Source organism: Heliconius melpomene, chromosome 5 (assembly GCF_056956725.1).
Source record: "Heliconius melpomene rosina isolate 202511_hmr_F chromosome 5, ASM5695672v1, whole genome shotgun sequence".
NCBI classification, from domain to species: domain Eukaryota; kingdom Metazoa; phylum Arthropoda; class Insecta; order Lepidoptera; family Nymphalidae; genus Heliconius; species Heliconius melpomene.
Genome location: NC_140393.1, coordinates 202,225 through 227,712, shown reverse-complemented (window position 1 = coordinate 227,712; position 25,488 = coordinate 202,225). Strand labels below are relative to the sequence as shown.

The following is a 25,488-nucleotide window of genomic DNA, read 5'->3' as shown; positions in this document are numbered from 1 at the left end:
CTGGGAACAAGACAAAGTGCTGCGTTGAGTTTCACGCTACGTCTCAAATATTGGATGGTGAGTGGAAAACGGGTTATCTTAACCCTAAGCTTCCTCCACCTTCCCTAATATGCGGGAAGGAGCATGAATCTGAAATATATATATATATATATATATATATATAGCTAGTATATATATATATATATATATATACTAGCGACCCTATTGCGGCTTCGCCCGCTTTTACTACTGGATTATTCATATAATATATGTTTGCAAAGCACTTAAGATAATGTGAAAATTAATTAAACCCTAATGCAACCCGCATTTTCATAGTTTCAATAAGGATTTTGAAATTGTTTTACACAGCAAGGATTTTTTAGTAGGTACCGTAATTTTAAATCTGTGCTACTAATCTTTTCAAGTACTTATTAAAATATATTTAAATTACTATTTTTAGATAGTTAAATGACATTAAATAATACATTTAACTCGAATTATCCAATACCTGCAAACGCGTCTAAATCTTCGTTGCTATAAAGGCAGGCGGGTTTTTTTTTTTCGAGCTTGTGGTTAATGCTGAAGAGGGTATTCTGTCCCTGATGAAAAGCAAGCACTACGTGGCTGCCTGTGACGAAAATTAAATAGAATGCATCGGCCGGGAATTGAACCCGGGCTGCCCGCGTGGCAGGCCAGCATTCTACCACTGAACCACCGATGCGTGTAAGGCAGGCGGGCGCGGCGGACTCGCTTTTATAAGCATAACGTCGCGAGGCGCGTTTCGCAGCAAGGATTTTTTGATATTGTAACAACTTCTAAAGTACTTATTAAAATGAAAAACAGAAAAGACAGTTTTGATCTACATTAAATGGCCAACGTAACTAATATACTTATTTATTTGCTGAGAGTAAGGGATAAGTGAAACTTGACTCGATACAGTATTGATGTGTGAACGGCGTGATGTGTCAATAATTAAATGCGTTTTTCTCTAAAACTATTCGCAATTTCGAAATAGTTTAAAAAGCAAATTTTATCTTCGTTTAACGTAGAAATTTAATAAAGTATTTTAAAGGATAAGGATTAATACCATTATGGAAAAATATCCCTCACAATAAAAAATATATTGAAATTACTATTTTTAGACAGAAATATGATCACTACACGTTATTCTTAAAAGATACGAATATGCCGTCGCGGACTTTTTTGTAGATCTTATTAAGAGGAACAATACTCCAGTACATTTTTTTCATGTAGTATTTACCATTAAAGCAGCGCATGCGCCAAAGTGTCTCAGCGGGTAGGACTTTATACACATTTATCGTATTTATGTTAATTTACATAAGAATGTACAAATAATAAACTATATATAAACCTTCCCTGAGAAATACTCGACCTAATGGTGAAAACCGCATCCAAATCCGTTGGGTGGTTTAGAAGAAGAAGAGTTAGAAAGTTCAGACAGACACAAAAAGCGACTTTGTTTTATAAGATATAGGATATATATATATATATATATATATATATATATATAATTTAAGGTGATTCATAAACTACTTATTCATGGTCAACACGCTATGCAGTAATAGGTACGTATGTAAGTAAACAGGTATACAGGTATACAGGTATATAGGTGGGGGGGGGGTGGGGGCTGACCTTGGCCGTCACCGTCAGTGGCTGTTACAGTTTTATATAATCAATAAACCGCTCTCATTACCTACTCTGCATCTACTCGCACTTACTTAACTATTCTATTATAATTAATGTTAATTGTTGTAACTCCTACTTTCACGAGCTTTGACCTTGAATAGTTATTAGACGTGATATTTGTCTTCCTTTAGTTAGATAGTTCAGTTTTATGTTTTCCGTACCTGTAGGAGTTAAGTCCTCTCTTAGTGGTCCTCTATACTTTCTTATTAGACATGTCCAATCCCGTTACGTTGGTACGTGACTCCCTCGGTAACCAATGACTCTTGAATCTCTACAATACCTACACAATGCACGCTAATTAAATCAAACCTGCGGCCTTTTGACAAATATAGAGACGTGCCGAATACACGTATAACCGGAACGTATCAACATAGTACATATTGAGTGAGTTAATAAACATTTCTATGACTGAGCGCATTCGTTTTAGAAAATAATGCTTGAAGTTGAGAAAACAATGTTGTTGGATAGTCCACTGGTTGATGGCTGTCGGCCATATTACATTACGTACGATGAACGCAACGTGCAATGTGTAACCCGCCGTGCCTGCTCCTCCTCCTCCTCCTCCTCCACCTCCTCCTCCTGTGTCATGTCATGTGTCACTACGAGTAGAGCACGCAGACGAAGCTGCAGGTGACACCTAGTGTAGGTACGTATATATTTAAACATTATGTTATATAATTAGCATTAGCCTTCAACGCGCCTTTAATTTCGGCTTCCTGAGTTACACGAAGTCTTTATAAATGTTTATTTGAACATTAGCACGCAGGCGCACTAGTTTTTGTTGCGAAACGTGACTGCCGTGAAAGAGCGAGTGTTACTCCATAAGGAGAGGAGGTATGTGCGTGTGCGTGTTAGTACGTGTCAGAGCGTCTGTCCGTTTGTAATATCTACATTGTAATATTTATACATACATTATAATATTTTGTTCTTGTCATCCCTTTAATACAGCAGACTTATCCTATCCTATATCTTATAAAACAAAATCGCTTTTCGTGTCTGTCTGGCGTTTCTAACTCTTCTTCTTCTAAACCACCCAGCGGATTTTGATGCGGTTTTCACTATTAGGTCGAGTATTTTTCAAGGAAGGTTTATATATAGTTTATTACTTATACATTCTTATGTAAATTAACATAAATACGATAAATGTGTATAAAGTCCTACCCGTTGAGACACTTTCGCGCATGCGCTGCTTTAATGGTAAGTACTACATGAAAAAAATGTACTGGAGTATTGTTTCTCTTAATAAGATCTACAAAAAAATCCGTGAAGGCATATTCGTATCTTTTAAGAATAACGTGTAGTGATCATTTTTCTGTCTAAAAAAAATAATTTCAATATATAATCTATATAATCCTTGCTGTGTAAAACAATTGGAAAATCCTTAATGAAACTACGAAAATGCGGGTTGCATTAGGGATTAATTAATTTTCACATTATCTTAAGTGCTTTGCAAACATACATTATATGAATAATCCAGTAGAAAAAGCGGGCGAAGCCGCAAGAGGGTCGCTAGTTTAAATATAAAATACTCTTCTGTTCTTTAGTGGCTGGCAGACAATGCACGGACGTAGATACTGGACTTAGAAAGATTAAATCGGGTAGGTATTAGGTTAGTATTTAAGCAGGCTAAGTTACACTAATTGTATTTTAAGTCTTAAAATTCACGCAAACAAGGTAGTAAGCTACTAGTTAACCAAGACAGAGGCTAGACTCTCTACTCTCTACTCTCCTCTAATAGAAGGTAGAGTCGGTCATCGTAGTTTATTTCTGGCACATAATGTATTCCCCGGAATCATTTTCAGTGAAATATCGTTGAAGCTACAACGATATAGCGCGACAACAAACACGATGGTAGTGGTTTCAATTCCCACTCCAGTAATTACATATTTTCATATTCTCGTATGAAGATATGTAATTACTCGTATGGTCTGTCTACAAGACAAGTCGCGGCGTCAGATTCCGTAACTTAATGCGCAATGTCTCGAAAACTTCTTAATACTATGTTCACCTTATCTGCCCTACCTGCCCTACCTGCCCTACCTGCCCTACCTGCTTTATATGCTTACTACAGTATGATGCCACGAAACAAATATAAGAAAATAGCTGAAATAAATTGGCGCTATCATTTCTGGGAATTACAAGTTTGAGTAGAAATTTTGTAACAAAATATTTCTAAGAAACATTCAGCCTCGCCGACGAACGAGATCCACGAGTCACTTATTTATGGAGCATTTTCAATCTCTGTACTGGAGGACCTGGCGGCGTATTTATAGAATTTCTAATAATAATATAAAAGTATAATTCGCTTGGTTTAACGCACTAACCTCGTTCAAATTAAAAAAAAAACCTTTTGTGTTGGGTAGTCGATTTATTGAGGTAGGTCACACGTTCCAATACATTCAGTTAATTACGGTCATCTCGGGAACTACCAATGTACCATATATATTTATATTTTATATATTTTATTAAATACAATTTTCCTAAAACAGAAATGAGAAAATATTATTAAGTTATTTTAGTTAAGAAATATATAGATATATTATTGTGAAGGACAGTAGAGTACAACACACGAATATATATGAATTCAAAACTTCTCTCGCGATTACAATTTAAAATATTAAGTCTATTATTGGTTTATTTCCTTATTACAGCTTTTGTTCATATAGGATCTATAATACTGTATTGATGTACTCACTCTGCTAAATGTATACTTAATGAGAATCTAATGTGAACTTCGTATACCTCGCTCTCGTAACCTAATACACCTAGTACTCCCTCTGCCGTACGATGCATCTTATAATATATCACAAAGAAAATAATCGTATATAGGCGAGCGATTACATCGCTAAACACTAAGCACGTCCCGTGGCGCTGCCCTCGTGCCGGCACGACACGCCGTGACGCGACGTGACTAGCAAACATACTACAACTAGGATATACATACATATACCAATAACTAACTTCAAGGCCTAACTGTAGACTCTACTGATTTAATTGTTATTAAAAGCAGACAAAGAAGGTACTGTACGAGGACTAACCTATTGAGCACAGCATCTGATTGTCAACGCGACGGTAGATTGACTCCCGTTGGGGGGAAGATTGGAGGAGATTCGTTACGTAGTCCATTCCGCATAATTTTCGAAACATCGCGTATTTAATGGCGGAAAATTATCTATTCCACCGAGTGGGAATCGAACCCAAGACCGTCGCGTTTACAGTCCAACGACATTAGGCTGCGCCACGATAGCCTCAACAAGTAAATAATCTAAAAATAGTTGTTATATAACAGTTAATAAGTTGTTCACATAGGCAGGGTAGGCCCCTGCTATATGCGGGATAGAGCGACAAGCGTCCTTTATTATGTAAAGTCAGGATATTTATTAGCGTTGTTTATCGAACGTGCGCGGTGTGCTCGCGGGATGCACCTCTTTAGCGTCCTATAAAACTAAATTACGAGACAAAATTAGAAAGTCCCTCTCACTCTGTCCCCATATGTGTGACAAGGACGACCTATAACGACTCTTTGATGGTTTTGTTGACATTTTTTTGATAATTTAAATTAGATCTTATGACATTGACATTAGAGTAGAAATTGAGATGAGTGCAAGTTGTAATAGTTTCGTTGTACGAATAAAACAGTGAGGCAATAAAACATACAGCCGCACTTGCACTGTCTGCGTTTGATTCTGAAAAGATATAACTCTTATAGGTTTTTATATAAAAATAGACTTTATGTAGATTCTTTTAAAGTCTTAAATCAATTATGAACTATATACGATATAGGACTAAGCCCTCCTATTCAAGGTAACGAGATGTTAGATTAAGCGCAAACAAGTTTCGGTTATAGACACGTGTAGAGTCTTCAATAGCCGGTTTTATTGATTTATCTACCTAATATATACGAGTATACACTTCACTTCACTTCGTTCGTTTCGTTTTGTTTTTGTTACTAATTGTTATTGCTGCCGGTGTGGTACAGTGGGCTCGATTTCCAGGGGAAAAAATATATTTAAGGAAATTAATTAATTTAAAACTGGGTGTTGCATTGCATGGGATATGAATAGTCTTTAATTAGGGTCCCTCTGCCTACCCTGCATAGTTTCAGTTTTTAATACTAAAAAGATTTGAATTTAAAAAATGAGAGCACAAATTGAAGTGTAAATTAAATAGATATCTCTTATCACTTGCGAAGATAAAAAATATGACATCCTCGTAGCAACAAAAGGCTTCGGTGTATAACTAAGAATCTATACTAATATTATAAATGTGAAAAATTTGTTTGGCTGCACAAGCTAATCTCAGGAAATACTAAGAGAGGAGAGAAGGGAGTGGGATAAACGGTATGTTTCATCGTAAAGTCTACATTTTAATTTGCGGGCAACAAATATGCATAAAATCTTAATTTTCGGGAGTTGCTATAACAAGTTAAGAGCATAAAACAATTGAAACATTAACGAACGCGTACGCACAACGACGAACAAGCCCACAGTTTATATCTCATAAAAAGCTTTCCGAAGTAGAATTATAAAATTACCGCAATTAAGATAATTCGTCGAAGGAAGCTGCAAGTGTGTTGAGTCGCATCCTGCGGGTTAAATTACAACTCTTTAGCTTTTTAGGGCCCCGTATCTCAAAAGAAAAAATGAAACCCAAATAATAACCTTTATTTTTGACACGGACCTGTCTTTGAAAACTCGTTATATGAAGAGCTCGTGAAGATGCCAAGAAATAATTTTCTAATCTAGATTTATAATGGCTTAGACCGCATAACGAAATCCGAAAATAGATAATTTATAGGTATATCAAAGAACTAATACATTGCAAATTTATATTTATACCTCATTTCGTACAAAGTGAGTACATACGCTCGCAAACATAAGTTTGTCAATTTTCAAAAGTTGTAATTCCGTTAAGATTAATCATAAGATTGGTACGGAACCCTCGGTGGGTAAGTCCAACTCGCACTGGACCGGTTTTTTATTAAGCTTAAGATAGTTAACAGTATGACCGTGCATTACAGAGAAATGTCTGTCCGGCGGATTTTTAAATATCAAAATGTGGTTTTTATTACCTAAAATAATAACATGTGATATTCTTATATTGCAATCTACTTTTAACTTTGCTTATCATTTTAATTTATTTTTAACCGACTTCTGTAAGAAAAGGAGGTTATCAATTCGACTGTATTTTTTTATTATTTTTTTTTTATGTTTGTTACCTAATAAGTTTGGACTGGGTGAACCGATTTTGAAAAATTTTTTTTATTTGAAAGGTGAAGCTTTCCGAGTGGTCCCATTTTTTATGGTCCATGTCTGACAATGGTATCTATGAGAAAATCCCATAAGTCTTAAATTTGCATTAGGTATGTGCGCGACAAATAGACGAATAACTCAATGTCGCGCCAACCGATTGTGATGATTCTTCTTTTATTTGAAAGGATAATTTAGGCTAATGCTACAACACCTTACTACAATATCTAATTACTAAGCCTGTTTGTTTTACTTGGCACCGACTTCAAAATTATAAAATCTTTGTAAAATTATTTTTCACTTTTTAGTTCGTTGTTAGAAGTCGGTTTTTCTTTTTGTTAAAAATTAATTTATTATCTTCACACTGTATCTCGCATATAGCGGGGTAGAACCAGCAGGGGAACTTAGTGTTCAGACACTATTACAAGCACACCGTATAATTGTCGAAAATCAACGCATTCTTTGTCTTGTTATTAGTGCGAGGAAATAAAAATATTAAACATTTCATTTTATTTCCTTTCCTTCCATGGGAATCGAACCCACTACCGGTCGAATTTACAGTCGCCCGCTTAAAAACAACATATATTTAGTAGATTATAATCATATCTCTATTTTTATCAATTTAGTTTTTTTTCTTACCTACACCCAAACATACATATATGTACACATACGTATATATACACACAAGCACAACGCACACGACGTGTCGCACGTGTGCGTGTCCCGCCACGTGACGACCGGCGTGTCCTTATATAATGTAAATGTGGATACACATTTAATCAAAACCCACTTTGAGTTATCTGATATGACACTCCGCTACAATTAAACACTGTGTATGGAACAAAGTACTGAGAGGATTGTTGTTTTTAAACTAATTAGATTGCCCTGCTTTGAGTTTCACCAGTTTGGAAGAAAGAAGGGGAGGGACGGAACACCAGGGTCACTTTGCCCATGATGCGAATTGTTTTCGCAGATCCGAGAAGACAAATAATGTTAAAGCACTCCACTTACAACACTTACTTTCAGAGACTGACCGACCCATGTGTACTATTCTAGTCAACTTCTTAGACTATTTAGGAACGTATATAACATTGATAGTAGCTTGACTAGAAGACTAGACTGTCTTCTTTTCAAAAAACATATTATGCTCAGTCTCTCCCCAACCCCACCAACTCCATGAAGGAAGTAACTTCCACTTATCTATAACTAGTTCGGGCAACGCCGCATAAAACGACGAGTGTCATAAATGATTGACGTCCTACCGCGTGTCGCTATGGTGGCTGTTTTTGCGGACGGTGCTCTTGCCAGAATTTTTTACCGCATTATGTCATACTCCGCGCGATGTATTAATAAATCTAAATTAATAATTTCAACCTTATTGCCACGTAGTTAAGAAAATTATCTAATTACTCAGGTGTAGAGCAAAAAAGTAGATTTTGTTAAAAAATAGAGCATTGCAATGTGATTTTTATATTAAAGTCGATACGGCCTTAAATCCATTGCGCTTTTGATTCTAATGAGAGTGGGATTTAATGATGTAATGTAGAGTTTTTGCTCTCCTTCCCATGGTGCAGAAAAAACCTGCTGATAAATAGTTTTTCTATATAATAATGAAACATGACCGCCCGACTTCTTACTTTGCTTATAATCAATGTCCATTATAATAGAAGATAGAAGATAGAAAAACCGTCTGTTATTACGGTTCACGCCTTTCCTTGCGTAGTAATGTAGACTGATGGAATCGAGTGTTATCGTTCTCCGTTCTCCACATACTGCCATTCGCTTACGTAGGTAGGTAACCTAGTATTAAGACATGAAATGCCAAACGCCTTGCTTGCTCTTTTTAACACAATAATAATTCATTTCCATGATTAGGCAATTGAACCTGTAACCAGTCAGTGTGCTGCTGCGCCAAGACGGCCTTACAGCTAGAGCCAGCGACTCTATCTTACATAACCGGGCAAGGTGCGTAGAGTAGTTGTAACAAACATACATACATACATACACATTGAGCCTGTATCCTTGAACTGAGCGGAATCTCAATGAGGCGTCAACGAGGCTATTGTTTAGTTGCCTTTTGTGTTTAACTCTGTTATATGTGATCAGTGTGTAGCAAAACAAATAATCATCTTAACGGTATTGTATTTGTGACTGTAAACGAAATGATCGAAGTGCTGCGTTAAGTTCCGCCACTCAACTCGAAGTGTATCTAAACCTGGAGGAGAAGTGGAGATAGAATTGTTTTAACACTAGGTCATAGGTCCCCCTGCCTACCTGGCTATATGAAACTGTAAGAAATATATATTGTAATCTTTCCACAAATGTAAAAGTAATTCTTCCATAGAAACGTACGTTGTTAATCAATTTCAAAAGTCAATTTTAATAATTGTAACCAGATCTCTATGAACATTGTTATTGAAATTTGAACCTTACTCAAATTTAATAGAGTTTTAAATGCAACATCCTTCACTAATTAAAAAACATTTCTTAATTGTAAGACGATACTGTTCTTCATCTTTGTTCGAGTTTAATACAACTCGCTGTGGAGTTGAAACTGAGGAGTTTTGTTAATATGAGTAGAGGCCAGCCGTCAGGTACAGCCGCCGATTGAGAATGCGACGGGCGGGGGTTCGATCCCATTGTCGGGAGAAAGAATTACCTTCTGTTAAGAGTTGAATAAGCCACTGAGTACGTTATGTCCCGAAAATTTAGTGTTTCGTGGAGAACAGAGGAACCTGTCACTAAGTTCCCTCTACCTACCCTGGTATATGCGGGATATAGTTAGCTAGAAAAAAAACTTAAAAGAAATAAGTATCAATATTTCCAAAAATTCACGCAAAAAATACGTGGACAGTTAAAGGCGAGGCGAGAGGAGTGACTCTACATTTGGATGTGGAGGATAAAGGTGCCGCCTTTATACTACTGTATCTTTAGACGAGATGACATCTATTTATATACATTTTTTCTATTTATATGTATTTTAAAACGTTATAATAGGTAGGTTAGGCAAAGAGTCTAGCTTTACGACACTCCGCTCCCCCCATTTCGCCGAATTCTGAAGGCATTTCTTCGAATGGGTGACCAAACTCACAACCTGGCGCGCTTACAGTGGCACGCTTGTGCCCCTGTGTCACGGCTGGTCTCATATATGTGGGAGCTAAATTTAAAAAAATCTTTACCAGAAATATTACCTTACCAAAGCAAATAAAAGAAAAAAAAACAACCATTTTTATGCTTATTTATTTCAACATTTCTTATTATTGTATTGATATTGAAATTGTTTTGTATGAGTCATCAATGTCGCTGAATTACTCGGTTGTTAAACACAATGGGGTGACATAAGAGAGACGGCGCACCGACCGTACTCCTATTACATTATAAAATCATAGAGTTTGTTTGATTGGACGCACTTGTCCCAGGAACTACCGGTGAGAATTGGAAAAATATTTTTTTTGTGAAGTAGTCCATTTATCGAGGACAAAAATTGGGCGAAGCGTAGATGTCTCTCGTGTTAAGTGGCGCAACTTAACATCGCGCTTTGTTTTATTACTCGGTTATGGAAATGAAAATAATTATTATATAACTACATACATACATATCCATAACAAGTAAGCAGGTAATCTTTTACCAATTATATTTATTTCCGTTTCCCCCGGGCGCGGGACGCGGAGAGCGGGGAGGGCGGTGACGTCAATACACGCAAATAAGTCCAAGGCTGAGGAGATAGGATGTGTTGCGAGTATATGTGCCTTGCGATAGGTGCTTTCTTCCTTATTCATAGAATGTATGCTATGCATGTTATATATCTTTAATAATAACTTAAGGAAAAACCTTAAAAATGCTCGCACAATATATTAATAAAATATCGAGTATAATGTAATATCTTTTTTAAGCTATTGCATTTTGAATTCCGGAACTCAACGCTGTGCCTATGCTGTGCTGTTGCCAAAACGGGGATATGAAAAAAAAATCAATTTTCCAAACCAAACAAAGAGCCAAACACCTCTATTTCCTAATTTTGAGACATAACCAAGCAGCACCCACACGTACACACACGCTTTATTGTTCTTTCACGAACAATCGACAAAGTATTGATATTGTAGAAGGATCATACAAACACCACCGACCAGCGCGGCTGCCTGCTGCCTTCCAATAGTTATGTTGGTTTAACTGATCTTAATGTTTATAGGGTTTAATGTTACACTTCTCTGTTAACTGTACGATATATTGCATAGCGACTGTGTTTTGTAGAGCAAAATGGGTTTTATTTGTTTTAACGTAAAGTATAATTTAGTTTGAGCGTTAAATCCAAAGTGACCGGACTGCCCGATGCGACGTGACAGACAGACAGCAGCAGTCAGTAGGTACTCTGTCACACCAGTGGACACAGAGTGTTTTCGTCCTTATTCCAATTTGTTAAATTATGTTGACCCCTATAACATATTCTGTATCAATTGAAAAACGTATAAATGGAAAATATGTATAAGAATTTAAATTTAGCGAGTTTTGAATTCGCACAAATAAAGCCTTCTCTAGGCAGATGGAACTTAGTGTTAAGATCCCCACTCCGCCCCCCACCAGCCAGAGAGAAGAGAAGGTTACGGTCTCTGTATACCTCATTCACCTGGTCCACTCTCATCCACCTCTTTATACATGCCCTTAGAATGAAGTGTCCACAAACTAAAAAGTCAGTTGTGAGTTGGATCAAATGCAACACTCAACGCGCAATATGTAAATTTACATAATTGTGGGGACACCGGACAGAATACCAACACGTCTCACGTCCCCTTCATAGATGCGTGGATAGGAATCCACACCCATCGTCCAATTAGGTTTTTTCAATAGATTTTGATTTAGATAGCAACAAAAAGTTGATTTAAATAAACAAAACATAAAAAAATCTTCAGCAAAAAGTATATGAAGCAAAAAAATAAAAGATTCTAAGAAATGATCATTATGTATTGTGAGAAGTCAGCGTCTCGGAGAACAACCTAAGTACAGGCTTGTCAGCATCTTAATGTCACTCCGTTCCTCACGCACCGTTCAATACATTCATCGTCGAGTCTCGCCACCCAACACGCAATGCCTCAAGTGACAAACGGAGGTTCCCTCCGCCTAACCTGCTAAATAAGCGTGATACAGCGTGAACATGAAAAAAAATCTTAACGTACACAAACAGGTCGCGACTAATATTCATAAGATTTTAGTATTTCCTGTCTATCTCTTTGCTTATCGTATTAAAATACAACATTAAATTGAAATACAAAAGAAATTAAATGTAACTATTTGTTATAGGCTATGGCCGCTAGTGCGTCACGGATCGTAGCATGGCGACGGACTGTCTAGCAGCGCTCGAGTGCGAGCGAGACAGAGATATACACACACTACACGATAGAACGAGATAGAGTGTACAATTTATTGCAATAAGGACTTATGTAGTTTACGCTATCTCGTTCTAACAGTAGAAGAGTGACAAGGATAGAATCATGGCTCTAGGTCGTGTCCTTCAAATGACTCCGCAATTTAAAGCGTGCGATTAATTAGACTTAAATGTTTAGAAAAGTTATATTTTATTATGTTTCACGCTGTATCCCCCCGCTGTATAGAGGGAACCGCGTTGAAACACTTCGTTCCCCACGCACAGCGACGACAGAGATGTTGTGTTGAGTGGCGGAATTAAGCGCCACGCGTTGTCTTGTTACCAGAGCGAGGGCGAGGTAAGCTGCAACCGTCGCGTTAGAGGATGCACCGCTGCGCTGTGCCGAGTACAGGCTCGTAGACCAAATACGGAGAGCGAAGTGACATATCACTCATCACAGAAACGATAACGTAATGTTGCATTAACAATAACACTATTATGCTTATTAAAGCTATGGTTCCGCCTGACGCCAAATTCACTTTAAAAAATTACATACAAAGAAAATACGTTAGAGTTTAACAAAAGAATCGACACATTAAATGACCACCTGTTGTTTGGCGTAATCCCTTTACCAAATAAGTGAAAAAATCAGGTAGCGGATTCAAATCCGGCTCAAAGTAAGCCATTATCAACCCTATTGTTAGTTAATAAGTCTCAATTCAAGTATATTTTTGGTTGCTGAGATTTTTTTGTAAAGAAACGAAATTAATAATATAAAAGTGGGTAGAAGTGTGTTTTTTGCGTTAGTTGTAACTTGCCAACATTTTGTGCCTACTACTGACTAAATAGATATTTATGTATTGCAAAATGGGAGGAAACCACTGAAAGCTATGAAAAGTGTCTAGAGAGGTTTCGAGACTTACTCGAGGTTTGATTAATGATATTTTTTTTATTTTCTCGTCCTGGTAAAAAGACAAAGCACGAGATTGAGTGCTGTCACCCAACACGCAATGTTTCGATAATTCAGTGCAAAATGGAATATGACATATCTTAACACTAAGTTCCTTCTACGTAAACGTACTACGTACTTGCTACGTGCGGGTGTATCCCGCATGATGCTAAAAAATATGTTTATCTCTATATACAGGATGGAATTGACAGCACCACTTTAAATGAAAGCACAGTTTTAACTACTCTATAAAAGCCTAATATAGTTCAGAAAAAAAATTCCCAAAAATGAAAAATTTATTTTTTCAAACAAAATAAATCATAAAATTATCGTTTTAAAATAAAACGCCATTTGTAAAGTATAACATAAGCACGCACACACTTACCTGTCAAAGCGGCAACGTCGCACACGTCTGTGTGCGTCACACGAAATACAGGTATGAATAAAAATCGTGAAATGAAAAAAAAATCCTACGTCCAAACTGTTGAGGTACCTTGATTAATTTCTTCAAAGACTAGTAAGATGTGGAATATGATGTTGATCAAGGCTTCAGTTACCAAGGCACGTAATAAGGCTACATTTGATGTTTTTTGTTCAACTGTCGATATTTGAAGGCCGCTAGTTTCTCACTTTTCTAGAAAAATATGGTAGTTTCTAAGAAATGTAATAGAAAAAAAGGCCAAAAAATCTTTTGTATTCGTATTGAAGAACAGCTTCAAATAGGTCAGTCCAGCCACCAGGCAGGCTCAGCACCCAATTTTGAATAAAAAAGTGAGGGAGTAATTAATACCTGGTTTGATTGCGAATTGGGGGGAAAGAATTATTTACATTTCTTCGCTCTAATCAGAAGACAAAACTCAGCGTTGAGCTCTGCCACTCCACAATTGAAATGTCTCGAAAATTAGGCGGTGTGTGGGGAACGTAGTGTCTCAACACTAGGTTCCCTCTGTCTGTCCTGCTACATGCGGGAGACAGCATGGAGCTTAAAGACCACATACTATCTATACTATCAAACTACAAATAAACGCTAAGCGCCTGAAATAACAAAACGATTACAAATAGAAAGGATTGGCGTCGAGATGTTTTTTTAGGTCAGGGGTGAGTGTTCTTTACTACAGTTATAGTGCGGTCGACAAGTCGTGGCCGCCCTTGAGTTAGCTGTAGGTACATGTAGATGGCTGCGCAAGTTTGATTTTATGATTTTTCTTACATTTTACTATTTTCTTCTCAAGTTAATAATGTGCAATAGTTCAGAAAACCTAACTCCAACAGCCAAGACTCGTCGCCCCAACTGTACATATGTGGTACTAGAACTACCTCGTGTAACGTGCCGGTCACACGGTGCACGTCTTTGTTACTAAACGGTAGAGACAGACAGACAGTTGAGCCGCAGGTTTTTTTGTTATCATAAGAAGTGATAAGAAATTATTTTCTTTTAGCTAAAGGTCATAGTGAAAGGACAGTGACTTAGGTTCAACTTCCGCTCGAGGGAATGTTTATATTTCATGTTGCCCCTTTTATAGAAATAGCCAGGGTTGGAACTTTCGGTATTCAACAAAATACATAACGCCCAGGGACCAGGCCTGACAGCTATGGGTCGGTCAAGTAAGTAACTCACATGCTCCAGTCAGCGGTTCCTGTCAAACACATAACTGACCTCTGTTCAGTCGGTGCTATGTGTGGGCCGCCGGCAAAGCCAGTTAGTTTATTTATAGTTGTTTAAAAGTTAATAAATCTTTACTATTCACACATAGCTTATTATAAGGATGATAAACAGTGGTACAGGTACAGATCTGCAGAGGCTGTCTGTTACACCTCAGAGGAACTCACGAACCAATTTGTAAAAACTATTATACGCCGTCGTTTGTTAGACACTCCCACACTCCCACACTCCCACGCCTCTTGTTGGCTTATTTTTTTTTCAACTTTTGTGTAAAGGTTCGATTAGATTGTAATTATATAGTAATGTAAGAAAAAATAAAGGCGTTAGTTGCAGCTTAATTACATCGTTGCTGACATCGAGTGGCAAAGGCTTAGGTTCTAAATATATCTCACGGCTCTTTTTTTGGAGAATAACTATTGAATTGATATCTGAAACACTGCTCCATACCAGCATTCCATAAGATAAAATACTATGAAAATAGCTATAGTAGACTAGTCGGGTTGCCCACGGCACAGGCGAGGTTCTCGACATAGCGATTCTATCGAATGTAGGCTTATGTCAACATTCAATAGAAACAATTCCCGACCTCGATTCGGACCACCGTCCTGTCATTCTCAAATTAGGCGAGGTGCGCCCCTCAGGCGCACCACTGCGCATCCTGCAGGATTTTCTGTCAAATAGATACTTCCGCTATAAAGTAGAAGGAACTCTCTCCTCCCCCCGCCTCCTCCGCGCAGGCGTCCCCCAGGGTTCAACCCTCTCTCCTATGTTATACGCGCTGTACACAAGAGACATACCTCGTACCAGGGATGTACACTTGGCTATGTACGCCGATGATACCGCCCTATACACCTCTTCGCGTAACACACGCATAATAGCCGACCGACTTCAGAAAGCGGCCCGCGTACTTGGTGTGTGGTTCCGCCAATGGAGAATCGAGGTTAATCCAGAGAAGAGTAAAGCGATACTCTTCCCTCGCGCTCGTTCAGAGCAAATCTCTACCATCTATCTATTAGATAAAGCCATTCCCTGGGAAAAAGAGGTCAAATATCTAGGTGTCACATTAGTCGTCCTCTCTTATGCTTGTGTAGCGTTCGCGCACACTAAGCTAGATCCCATGCAAAAGGTACAAAATAAATTCTTACGTATCGCATCAGGTTGTCCCTGGTTCGTGCGTAACGTCGACCTACATAGAGACTTTGAACTGGAATCGATTTACGAGCATTGCAAACGTTTAGCGAAGCGCTACTTTGAGCGCGCATGCTCGCACGCGAATCCCCTCATCGTTAATGCGTGTGATTACATCCCTAACGCACTCCCTAGACGTAGACGCCCGCGCAGCGTCCTTTTAGACCCCGATGACGCCATTACTATAGCGAATGCCCCGTATGTAGGTAGGAAACACACTACTCACACACGACACAAACACAAGCCGCAAGCTGAGGTTCGAGTCCCGCAGGGGGCGCCCTTACAGTCGTCGACTTCCTCACAGGCAGCCACTTAGTGCTTGCATTTCTTCAGGGACAGAGTACCCTCTTCCCTACCCAACCGGTGTCGCTGTGAAAGCCAATAGGGCTAACAGCATTATCCACATGTTCGAAAAAAAAAAGACTAGTCGGGCAGTTTCAACGTGCAGAGCTGAGTTTATCCACGAGTGCTTCCAGATGAATATTCCACTGGAGTTTGGAATCTATAGTCATGCCTAAGAAATAGCTGATTCCGTCACATTGAAAGTTTCTTTTTTAATTACTAAACTAAAATTATGTTTTTTAACATTTGGTAAAGCTAACTCAATACACTTAGTTTTTTTAGCATTAACATCCACCAACCAACCAAACCCACGAAGAATATGCGATAATGCACTATCACTAGTACTGTCAACCATAAATGTTGATATTATGTATTAATTTAACGCTGTATTCCACGTATGACGGGATACAGAGTGTTAAGAGCGGGGATGGGCCCCGACGGGCGGCGTAACATTCTGAGAGCTCACCAGTTCAAATACCGAGCTGTTATGTCATTTCATAGGTGACTGTAAAGTTTAAAACTATCAAAATAAAATATAAACTTTTAATATCGCTCAGAAGCGATGCAGCAGGTTAGCTGTAATATTTTTAAAGAGTTTCTGTTGCGAGTAACTTTACTGTAAATGTAAAGAAAGCGCTAGATCGCTTTAGTTACAGGAGAACAAAGGATACATTTATTAATAAAAATATAAAGCGATAACAGCGCTCTTCTTTTAAAAGAAGAAGAAAAAGCGCTTAAAGTGCTGAATATATTTTGAAACTATTGAACTACAAAAAAATAGCAGCGTTCAAGCGTTTTATTTCAAAGAAATAAGTAGTCGTCGGGCAGCGAGCTGGCAGCAGCGCTTTGATCAAAGAGTTTACTTGAAGTAGACATGGCCTTTTAAAATGATAAAATATAAACATCTGAGCCGGATGAGTTCTTATTTCATTAAACTGAGGAAACAAAACATGAGGATCGATTAGATAGATTAAGTAATAATTTTAACACCAAAAAAGATTAAATAAATTCAGTCACGATTCTTTAACTTTTGATATTGCTTGAAACTGTTAAAATTGAAATTATTATTAACATTTTTATATTTAAATGTATTATTTATAAGGATAATATTTAATTAATAGACTATAACACTTTTACATGATATACATTATGTAAATACGCTTAAAATAATTCATTATTTTATAAATTAAAGATATTAAATAATATATAAAATAAAATATTTTTATTTATTACTTTTAATGCCAATCTGTTATTCATACGGCCATATTTTTAGTTAATCGATATATTTTTTTGAAAGAAAAAATTATATATTACATTTATAAAGCAATATTAATTCAAGAAAACAATACTAAAATAACTGAAACTAGTTTAATTTCCAATTTGAACAACATAGTGCTATCCTCAGCCATATCTGTACCTGTGTCTCTCTGTGGTAAACCACGCCGTACACCGCGCGCGATGAGCGATACAGCACAAAGCGGCAACGCCGCGCATCGCTCGCCCTCGCGCAGTATAGCGGCGCCTCGCGTGGAGAGCGCGCGTATATCGCACGTCGCTATCAACTTATATACTTCTAGTTGTAATTATAATGAATTCTAAAGAATATCGCGAAAAACTAATAGATGAAGTGAAAAAGTATCCAGTGCTCTACGACACCAACCACGAGAACCACCGCGACGTCGACGTGAGAGACAGATGCTGGCAGGAGATATCTGACCGCTTGGGCGCGAACTGTGAGTGCCTTGCCTTGCATTCAAATGTAGACTCTATTTGTAGTAACATTGAGATTAATATCCCTTGTTGAGATTAATATCCCTTGTTATATAGTTGAGTTACTTCTGCATTTTGAACTCTGTGACAATGTCATAAGGATGGTAGTTATACAATATATAAGTCACAGATTATAAAAGTTGTTTTATGTTTTTTTTATTGGATTGAGTAAGATTGTGAGATATTATGCCTAAACTTAATTAAAATCTTATGAAATATTTGGTTTTGAAATGGTGATAGTTCTCATAATATATTACGTATATCAGTTATAAAATATAAAGTAAATAATAAAATATAGCTTCACTAATCACTATATATCCCACATTTAGCAGGAACCGAAGAGCGCACCTCTCACTCTGTTCTCCACTTTCCGCTCAATTTTTAAGACATTACTTCTTGAGTAGCCGATGTAATCGCCGCGTTCGGTCTTGTTAGCGGAGTGAGCCAATGAAAATAATTAGTTCTCCCGAGTGGTAATCGAACCCCCAACAATCGCGCTTACAGTGACGACGCGTCACGACGTTCTCTGTAGTCTGTAGTCTGTGTAAGCTACTGGTATTTGATGAATAAAAGCTACTTTTCAGTAACTGTGGTTATTAAGACTTATTATTATAGGTAACTTACATTATATTCAATGATGTCTTAGAATATAGGCTGGTTTATTATTTTTTTCAAATACCTTGCGTTATTTTAAAGAATAATATTTAGATTATTATTTTTAAAATAATATAGGAGAGGTTACAAACGTGCGACTGCAATCGCGACGGTTGTCGATTTGATTCCCACTCGAGGCAACGTAATATTAAAAATGTTCTTTTCCTTGTTCTGGTAATGAGGCAAACTGCGGCATTAAGTTCCGCCACCCAACAATGTCTCAAGAATTCGGTGCAGTGTTCTACTACAGTCTCTTATGTAGTGTTTTAACACTTATGTGTCTAAGTAAGCGGCAGAAGTATGAAGCTAAAAATTAACTTTCCCAGGTGAAGTACTGAAGCGTGAATGGAAAATTCTCCGAGACTCTCTGCGACAGTCACTTAAAAAGACGGACAAGGGCGTCACCACCAAGGCGGGGCTCCCTTGCAAGAAATGGCGATATCAGAATCGCATGTCCTTTGTACTGCCCTATATGACTTTTAGACCGTAAGTTTTGGAATTATAATGTCTACATAAGGGAATATATTATTTATAATTTTAGTAAGATGAACTGCGGCGTTGCGCTCCTCCGTCCTCCGACAAACAAAGTTTCGAATGCCAGCGGAAAGCGGAGATTGGAGTTTTTTAACAATAAGTTCTCTCTGCCTGCCTTTATATGCGAGATACAGCGTGAAGCTTATTCCGTTGTGCTCATCAAAAGGTTTGGCTTCAATTTCAATTAACCACTTTAAAGAGCAGCATTTATATCAAGTAATCAAGTGATGTTTCCAGGAACCGTATGTCCATGAAGAGTGATATAAAACTCGACGCAAGTGAGGCCCAGTCTGATCAAGACCTGGATTCAGAAGTGTGGGATCCCGGCAACAGTGACCAGGACTCCTTGGATCTGTTCTTCGCAAGTGTCTGCCAAAGTACCAAGAGACTACCTAAGAAATACCAAAACCAAATAAAAAAACAGGTCCTAGATGTACTTTTGAGGGTAGAAGAGCAAGTTGACGCTGATTTAGACGAATCCAAGATGGAGATTTACAAGAATTCATAATAATTTGAGTAATATATAGTTAAATAATTTTTGAAGTGTTATTCTACACTTAGGAATTGCAAATAGTTTTTTTAGAAAGCGTATAAAAGTTACATAACGTGTTTGTTTGGTTTTCTAAATGCAAAGAATTCTAATCCATCACGCATACCCCATACGTAGCAGAGTAGGCAGAGGGAACTAGGGAACCGGGGAACCTGGACGGCATTGCGTGTTGAGTGACGACACTCAACGCTTTGTCTCGTTGCCAGAGCGAGGAAATGAAAATATTCAATATTTCATTTCCTCGAATGGAAATCGAACCCAAGACCATCGCGTGCCTGTTGCTGCGCAACGACGGCCCCCAGATTTTTATATGTTTTCTAAAAAAATATAAAATATACAGTTTTATGTATTTATTAAAGTCACTGCCACTAGAGTCACTGTAGATGTTTTAGATGTGGACTACTAGTTCGTTCGTAAGTTTTATAGAGTAAATGATTTTTATGTAAAATGTGAATTTGTAGGTATTGTTTACGAGATAAATAAATATTTTTAACAAAAGTTGGTTGAAACAAGTGTCATTTGTTTACTCTTGTATACTCCTGTATTCTACACTTTGTTCCATATTTTCCACCGAATTCTTGAACTTAGGTTTAACTGCATGGTTCAATCGAGGATCGTTGGTTCTGCCTTATTACCAAAGCGAGGAAATGAACGTATTAAATATTTCCATTATTAAATAATTTTCCAATATTAAATAATAAAATACACAAAAGCAAAACAAACGACAAGTACCTACCTAATGCCCTTTAATTAACTTTCCATTTAGCAATTAACAGCAATCCTCGTCAATCAGCGTTATTGCTTCCAGAAATAGGGCTTCGATAAACGTAAGCCCTGAGGAAGCTTCGCCGGGAGCTTTTACCAATATCAATATAGTCGTCGGCAGCCTCCACGGGCGACCCCATTCGCGATCCACCGAGCGAGAGCCAACTTGAAATATTTACAGGCGTCATATTATTAGCGGAGATTTATTTACTTTCCACGTATTTTGGTAAGTAAACTTCTATTTCGGTTCAAACGTAATGTATATTTGTGTGTGGTTTATGAAATATTATAATAATGTTGTATGAATGTTCATTGTTTAATTATAAAGATGAATGCCTTTCTTCTGTCTTTCGGTTACCAAGATATAGTATTTACAAATATCCAACTTGGATATTTAAGACTATCCACCAACTATCCTACGACCTTACAACCTACACTGACATTTTGCCACGGTCTTTAAGAATTACATATACCTACCTATTCTTATAAAATTATTGCACTCCCTCTTCATGTTGACGCCGTCTCCAGTATTCCAGTAAATATTCAGATTCCCGAATGAGATTCGAACCCAGGACTAGTGCTTACAATGAGACATCGTTCCCCTAATATTTATTCCCAATTTTCAAAGTATAAGAGTACATATACATAGAAGTAGACACAGAAGTACGGCGCGCGCCTGTCGCCCTCATCCCTCATTATGCCGCCTCACGCACTCTCTGATTAGGAGATCCCTGTAATTCCACGAGATCCCGCTCTCTTCGCATCTTGTTAGTCTTTTACAGCTTATTTTGTTGAGATAATACAGTTCTATTTTATATTTTATGAATGAGGAAAATTTCGCTATTATAATACGTATATAAAAAATGGACTTGAAAATTAAAACTGACTCCTCTGAGAAAGATAAATTGAGATAGGAAAAATATTGTTTCTATAAGAAGGGTGGAATTTCAGGAGCTCTTTTTTCTGATTTCAGAGGGTAACATTGATTTGAGACAGTTGAACTTTTTTTTTCGAGATACAGTCAGCCGCTGCAGAGCTGCAAGACTCAATGCTAGCAAATGGTCTTAATGCATCTTATCTTATTCTTATCTTGGCATATTTGAATGATATACAACTTATTGTTATACCTCTACAGTCTCCTGGCGATTTTGCAAATTGCCAGCTATTTGCGAAGGCGAGGCGAGCCAAGGGGACTCCGCGTTTCCCAAAGCTCGCAGTTCTCAGGAATGCTCAATTGTATTGATTTCTGTAACGGGGTGGGACCCGACTAACAAATTGCAACTGTCACTATGTGGTTATACTGTACAGGCCTCATGAACTCTTACATTATCGTTCTACCGGTTTCCCATTCCCATCCTTATTATTATAACTGAAATGGCTAAAATCGTCTGAACCTATTTCATAGCAGTAGTGCAATGTTTCGTGCAACGATATGAACGACAAAAACAAAGATATAAATATTATCAATCGCCTCTTTATTACTTGTATCCCCATACGACGCGGGGGACGACCAGGCCATTGCTGGTCGCGGGGCCACTGGTACTCGCCTCTGTACCCTCCGCTCTCCGAGGAGGGCCCGCTCACACTGTCCTTTCTTTGTTTCCTGGAGTATGGCACATCTCATAAATTATATAGATAACTCATAAATACGACCTCAACTTTAATAATATATATCTTCTTAAAGATAATTTATTATTGTTTATGAAGTAAAGTTCATATAAAAAACGTATAGTTTTTCAGTTTTATAGCGTATAGGTACGACCAGGCAGAGGGAACCTAATGTTAAGAAACTTCTCTCCCTACTTTCTATTCTATTTTGAAGACATGACGTATAACGTAATTTAGTCGCTTCGCGAATATTAAATAGTTTATTTGACCGAGTGGGGGAGGGGGGGTGCTGTGCCTCGACACGACCATTATTTTATATATTTATTTTAAATGAAGCGTCCATTACAAACTTGAGCCTCAAGTGCAGAAGTTCGTATTATATTCACGGCATTATAATCTCATTCACGCGGGAATCAAACCTGTCATACCCACGTCATAACCTTTATAGGCAATTAGACCGATTGTACCTCACGACCATTTATTGCTGCAGCAGTTGTAGTGTGTAGTGGTGCTTCTGACGCGAATATGTTAATAATACTGACCGTCGTGGGTTGGACTTCATGCCTCGATTGACAGACAGACAGACAGACAATGAGGAACGGGTTATCGTAACCTTTGTATTAAATGAAAACAACTTATTACCCGAGCAGGAATCGAATCCACGACGGTCAAGGTCCGGTGATAACAAAAATATGTTTGGAGTCAATACCATTGTGTTTCTAATAACCATATTTGAAACCTAAATCATGTTTGACCTTTTCTATAAAAATAGTCGAGGATGGTCATTTTTCAATCTACTGACCTTTTCCACTTTAATGACTTGGCCATTGTAAACAAGTTGTACATACATACATCCATACATGCACGAGCTAGCAAACGCTGGTGCTTGTCCCTGTAGATGGCAGCGTCACGGTGCGTGGCATGGTGCAGCCACTCAGCGACGGCCACCTTCAACGTGTCGCTGGCCGATGTCGATGATATTTGTACGAGTGTGTGTTATATATCTCATGTCAATGATGCAACAAGCTGTAAGTGCCGCAATATAATTAACGGATAAATGAACCACCCTCTGATAACCATTATTACAACTATAGCTATACTTATAAACTAGCGGCCCGCCCGCAGCTTCGCCCGCTTAAACTACATGATTATTCGTTTAAAACAGAATTGACTGACAGTCAAATGTGTTGATGTCAATGAATATTTTAATTTACTCGTTCAGAAACAGCCTTAAATGTTAAATTATTGATGTGGACAAGGTTTTATGATATTCTTTGTAAAATAACTGATAAATCGAAGGCGAATCCAAAATAAGCTTCTTAATTAATCGAATAAATGAATCGAATATCGAATCGAAAATAATTAATTGAGAACCTCCTCCTTATTTTGAAAGTTGGTTAAAAATACAGATTTATTACAAACAAATACAGATTTATAATAAGTATAAGTATAAATATGGATTGCTATATACTCGTAGGCAAACTATTGCCTTAAATTCATTCAATTCATTTCATTCAACAAATTCATGACGATAACTTTTTTTTAATGAACCGATTTTGATAAAACAAACTTTAGATGTTATGCTGAAATAAAACAAACCTATTGATGAAAGTTTTAAGTAAATCGGTTCAGAACTTTCGGAGATAAACGTGATCATACATACAGACAAGAAATATTAAAAAAAAAATAATTCTATTATTCTTTTTAAGTGTTCCTCTATTCATTTCAGTCAAAAATACTAAACGTACAGACAAAATATTTTTATTGTTTTATTATGTGTTATGTTTGAGTTATGTTTTATTATAAGATAAGATGACAATAATGAATATAGATACAGCCTGCACCTGCGTACAATATTACCTCGTACACAAATTTTCTTTATTTTTGTCGGATCAGGGTCCAACTATTTTCATATTCTTAGTATGTAGCTCTATAGCGTGCTCCACTATATACAGGATGTCCACGAACTTGCGGACCACGTACGTGTACCACACGATGTGCTCGAACACTCGCTTCCACCACTTCTTCCAGCGCAGCGCCTGCGTGTAGATGCGGCGGATGTCGATTATGAGCTGGTTCAACCTGGAGATGACTTATTGACTTATTGAAATGCTGTCATACCAGTAGACGTTGCTTCTATTATCATAAGTAAAATGTCCCAAATCGCAAGAGAACCTCCATATAAACTTTATATAAGTTCTCGCATTACATTTTATCGGTATCCTGCATATAGCAGTCCATATAGTGTGAAGGCGGAACGGAATTCCAGAGCAGGGAAATGAAAATAATTCATTCTCCTAAAACAGTTATTGTATTCGATATAATATAGTACATACGAGTACGTACACGTAATAAACGTAACATAATTACGTAGAGGTACTCTCAATACCTGTTGAGTATAAAAGCCATTCGTAATGCGACATCATCTTTATATTTGGCGAGCAGCGGCGCTAACCTCCGCATCCTGTCCTGAGTGGCGTATATCTGCTGCCGCATCATGTCTATAATTTTGAGATTTAACTGTCTGTCAGTGGGACGAGTATATATTTCCTTGCGCAGGACGCCGTCAATGTCCAACACATGGTTACGAATGAAGGTGTTCGTTTGTACCACCAGCTTGTCATCAGATATATTTTTCAATTTGTGATCGACAATTGTCGAATGAATTGATGGAATTTGTACATCTGTAAGTATTTTTTTAGGAAATATAAACAATTTGTACTCTACTATCTACTAGAGTATATGTGTAGGTACATATTATATCTCTATATATAATAAGACAGTAAAAATATTTTGTCTGTACATTTTGTATTTTTGACTGAAATGGATAGAGGGACACTTAAAAAGAATAATAGAAAGCAAAAATATATATTTTTAATTTCTTATCTGTCAGTGTTTCTTATCTGAATGTATGGTCACGCTAATCTCTGAAAGTACTGAACCGATTTACGTAAAACTTTCACCAATTTCTTTGTTTTAACCCAGCTTAACATCTAAAGTTAGTTTCATCAAAATCGGTTCCTTAAAAAAGTTATCGGCATTTGAACGAACCCAAGGCATGAGTATGCCTGCAAATATATAGCAATCCATATCTAAAATAGGTACCTATATTTATAATAAATCTATATTTGTTTGTAATAAATCTGTATTTTTAACTGACTTTCAAAACAA

At 37.4% G+C, this 25,488-nt stretch overlaps 2 protein-coding genes across 4 annotated transcripts; one reads left to right on the top strand and one right to left on the bottom strand.

Annotated features, from left to right (window-relative positions):
• Positions 1-17,827: 17,827 nt before the first annotated feature.
• Positions 17,828-21,015, top strand: LOC146538748 (uncharacterized). 3 transcript variants are annotated; one of them, XM_085185785.1, is made up of 4 exons: positions 17,828-18,169; positions 19,187-19,346; positions 19,620-19,910; positions 20,753-21,015. In XM_085185785.1, exons 1-3 carry the CDS (start codon positions 18,025-18,027, stop codon positions 19,900-19,902), a joined length of 588 nt encoding a protein of 195 aa, XP_085041911.1. In that variant the 5' UTR covers positions 17,828-18,024; the 3' UTR covers positions 19,903-19,910; positions 20,753-21,015. The 3 variants fall into 3 exon arrangements, with proteins under 3 accessions (XP_085041911.1, XP_085041910.1, XP_085041912.1); XM_085185784.1 differs by lacking the exon at positions 20,753-21,015 and having other exon boundaries at positions 17,831-18,169; positions 19,620-20,442; XM_085185786.1 differs by lacking the exon at positions 20,753-21,015 and having other exon boundaries at positions 17,844-18,169; positions 19,632-20,442.
• A 3,194-nt stretch (positions 21,016-24,209) lies between these two features.
• On the bottom strand, positions 24,210-25,087 carry LOC146538747 (uncharacterized). The gene is made up of 2 exons (XM_085185921.1): positions 24,707-25,087; positions 24,210-24,399 (listed from the first exon to the last, which is right to left on the bottom strand). Exons 1-2 carry the CDS (start codon positions 24,814-24,816, stop codon positions 24,210-24,212), a joined length of 300 nt encoding a protein of 99 aa, XP_085042047.1. The 5' UTR covers positions 24,817-25,087.
• Positions 25,088-25,488: the final 401 nt, after the last annotated feature.